The sequence below is a fragment of the Cyprinus carpio genome, chromosome A3 (assembly GCF_018340385.1).
Source record: "Cyprinus carpio isolate SPL01 chromosome A3, ASM1834038v1, whole genome shotgun sequence".
NCBI lineage: Eukaryota > Metazoa > Chordata > Actinopteri > Cypriniformes > Cyprinidae > Cyprinus > Cyprinus carpio.
In genome coordinates, this window is record NC_056574.1 from 29,105,778 (window position 1) to 29,109,311 (window position 3,534).

Genomic DNA, 3,534 nt, shown 5'->3' on the forward strand with positions numbered 1-3,534 from the left:
TATACAATTGTCAATGTTTATTTCCATATTTCCATACACAATGACATGTCCTTTACGTTAAAGCCTATGAAAAATCAGAATTTTCAGTATATCAGTATATATATATATATATATATATATGTGTGTGTGTGTGTGTGTGTGTGTGTGTGTGTGTGCATATATGTATATATTCAGTTATATTAGTTATATAATTATATATAGAGGGGTTTGCCTTTTGTTTACAGTCGAGAACTCATTCACACCCATCTCCATTCACACAAATTTGATTCTTTTTTTTTTAAATTATTTTATCTTGTTCACCAGATCACAGTTTCCAGAAGTAAAATACCTAGTTTTGGTCGAAGAGAGAGGGTTCATGGTTTTAGTCATTTGTATTTTTAAAAAGATATTTTTAAGGGAAAACGTCCAATCACTCATTAAATGTAACACTGAATTAGGCGCACAACTGGTTATTTGTATTTATTTATTATGTTTGTTATTAATATTATTATTAGAAACCTTCAAACACCTTGCAAAATCTGTAATAATAATTTATATATCTTATAAAGCTGTAATTCTAAGTATATATTTTTGTGTTAAAGCTAAGATTGCTAAAATGCACTAGATAGCTATAGAGAAATTTGAGTATAACAGAATAGGGAACGATTTTGAAAGTATTTTGCCTCTTTATTTCAGCGGATCATTTCAAGCATGGCATTTCATAAAATAGTACGAGGCGTTGTTTGAGCGTATATATGAAACAAGTTCTGATTTTTCATTTTTTATGGTAATGATAAATAATTTATACATTTGGCACTGCTAATTATGGGCCTTTAAATTGTCTGTAATGATTTAAAGGCATTCCAGCGTGTGCTTGACCAATGTGTAATTAAATCCTAAATAAAAAGTATGACCCATTTAAACATTTATATTGCTTTTTGCAGTGAGATATTGGAAGAAATCGTAATAGCATTTGATGATCAGCAGGGGAGCTGCCATGAATATATCTATAAATGATATTATTTTCATGTAAGTTCAAATGACATATTCAGAGCATAAGATGACACATTAATAAGTATAAGAAATAAAAACCAAAAACCCTTTTAATATGTTATGAACATATAATTTAGGCATATTTGTTGAACGAAATAATTACGATTAAAACATATCTTTTTACCATCTCTTAACATTAAAATAACAAATAGCAGCATATTTTTCACAAAAACAATTGCTCAGTGAGATAAAGGACAAATAAGTGCTTTAGGGTATTAATGCATAGATGCAATGCAACAATAAGGCAGCATTTGAAGACTACATTTAGACATTTAACCCGAGCTTGTCAAAAAAATAAAAAATAAAAAAACTTTGACATTCTTCAGTCAAGGTTTATTTTATGCGTCACGTGGTACAACTCTTATCCAATGAAGTCACTGTGATGCAGACTGAAGTCCATTGCGTCAATGCAGCTGTACCAATGTAACCGAGTGTCCTGCTTCGGACTTGAGTCTTTGCAACATAATTTTCCGTCCGAATGGTGAGCGTGCTATGACCACCTCCCTGGTCCTGAATCCTCGCTGGGCAGACACGGTTATGTTTGTGTATGAAAATAACTTGGATGAGCTGAAGAACATGGAGGGTCTGGTTGGAAGCGGCAATTTTGCGGCCAACCAGTGCAGGAATCTGATGGCCCACTCGGCTTTGAGTGGCCACCCGTCTAGCCTCGTCCACGGCTCCAGCTATTCCACTGTGGACGTCTCGACTTCAAGTTCTACAGAGTCGGGCAAGCAGTGCACACCTTGCCCAACGGTTCCACAGGCCTCGTCCACCGGTCCCATCCCGTACGGCTACTTTGGCAACAGCTATTATCCTTGCAGAATGGGGCGGGGTTCCCTCAAGTCCTGCACGCAGCCGAGTGCACTCAGCTACACTGCAGAGAAATACATGGATACCCCGGTCACATCTGAAGAATATCCTAGCAGGGCTAAAGAGTTCGCATTTTACCACAGCTACCCTAGTCCCTATCAGTCCATGGCCAGTTATTTGGACATGTCAGTGGTACAGACGCTTGGAACCGGAGAGCCGCGACACGATAGTCTCCTGCCCATGGATAGCTACCAACCCTGGGCTCTGGCTAACGGATGGGGTAGTCAGATGTATTGTTCCAAAGACCAGAGCCAGGCGGGCCATCTCTGGAAGTCTGCATTAGCAGGTACGTTTTAAACCATTTTACTTCGGGAATATGCATGTTCAAAATAAAATTCTTAAGCGTTAAGGTATAGCTTAAGCTCTCATAAATATAAAAGGAAAATGGTCAGACAGAAGACATATTTTATTTTAGATACAGATTTGAAATTTCAGAAACAAGTACCAATGTGACTATATTTTCTAGGAAACAAAAGCACCAATGTGCCTTTATTTTCAAAAAAAAAAAAAAAAAAAAAAAAAAAAAAAAAAACTACACTTTTACATAAAAATAACAATTTACTTATCTAATCAATGAATTGGTTATTAAATGGATTAAATCCTAAAATCTACAAATGCAAAATTTGTTGAAACGAAGTTTAGTTAGAAAGTAAATAAGTACATTAATATTAAACCTTTTTGTTATTCGTTCCAGATGTTGTGGCCCACCAACATGACGGGGGCTCATTTCGTCGAGGTAGAAAGAAGCGGATACCGTACACTAAAGTACAACTCAAGGAACTGGAGAAAGAATATGCAGCCAACAAATTCATCACAAAGGACAAGAGGAGAAAGATTTCAGCGGTAACCAACTTATCCGAGCGTCAAATCACTATTTGGTTTCAAAACAGGAGGGTTAAGGAAAAGAAATTCGTTGCCAAAGTTAAGAACAGCGCGCCATAGTGCAGAACTGAATCTTTGTTTTTGTCGGTGACTTTAAATTAAGGAAAGCAAAAAGTCGTCTCGAGGACTTTTCTTGGACTGGGGGCTGAATGTTTTCTATTCCTAGCGCATTTACACCAAACAAATAAATGGATGGAAATTAATTATCTAAATAAAAAGAGAAAAAAAAACAAACAAGAAAAAAAAATGAGAGGACAATATAGCTTGTAAATAACGCACGTGCTTGCCTATATGTAACTGTGTTCGTTTGAAGTCTTTTTGTCCTTTTTAGCATTTAAATGTTAGGCATGTCAATGTTGTTGTTGTTGTTGTTGTATTAGTCTTATAGCTTATTACTCAGTACCTGTCAGTACTTATATACTATGTTTATATCGCTTGTAAAACATAACATATATCACAAACCTTAATAAATATGTTAATTCCATTAAGTATTTTCTAAGATTACATAGCAAAGTCGGCATTTTATGTATCACTGAGCGTTGAGTAATGACTCTTTTTAGTCCTCTGTTGCCAGACTACTATCATTGATGACAGTGTGAAAGAAATCGATAGTTTCTGACTTTATTCTAAAATTGTTTCAAAACAATTTACAGCACTTTGTTAGTGACTCCTGGGTAGGCAAATGTTTGTAGGCTTTTATTTCGAAAGCCGCATTCCTTTGAGCCAATGTAAAATCGTAATTGACATTTT

The 3,534-nt window shown here is 35.5% G+C and overlaps 1 protein-coding gene across 1 annotated transcript; it reads left to right on the plus strand.

Annotated features, from left to right (window-relative positions):
• Positions 1–1,458: 1,458 nt before the first annotated feature.
• On the plus strand, positions 1,459–3,268 carry LOC109061916 (homeobox protein Hox-B13a-like). The gene is made up of 2 exons (XM_019078991.2): positions 1,459–2,188; positions 2,597–3,268. Exons 1-2 carry the CDS (start codon positions 1,525–1,527, stop codon positions 2,842–2,844), a joined length of 912 nt encoding a protein of 303 aa, XP_018934536.1. The 5' UTR covers positions 1,459–1,524; the 3' UTR covers positions 2,845–3,268.
• The last annotated feature ends 266 nt before the right edge of the window (positions 3,269–3,534 follow it).

What these genes read in the sequence shown, in the direction of transcription:
- LOC109061916 (XM_019078991.2), top strand. Translation starts at nt 1,525, where the DNA reads ATGACCACCTCCCTGGTCCTGAATCCTCGCTGGGCAGACACGGTTATG. An exon ending in CTGGAAGTCTGCATTAGCAG is followed by an intron (nt 2,189 to 2,596) that starts GTACGTTTTAAA and finishes TATTCGTTCCAG; the next exon opens with ATGTTGTGGCCCACCAACAT.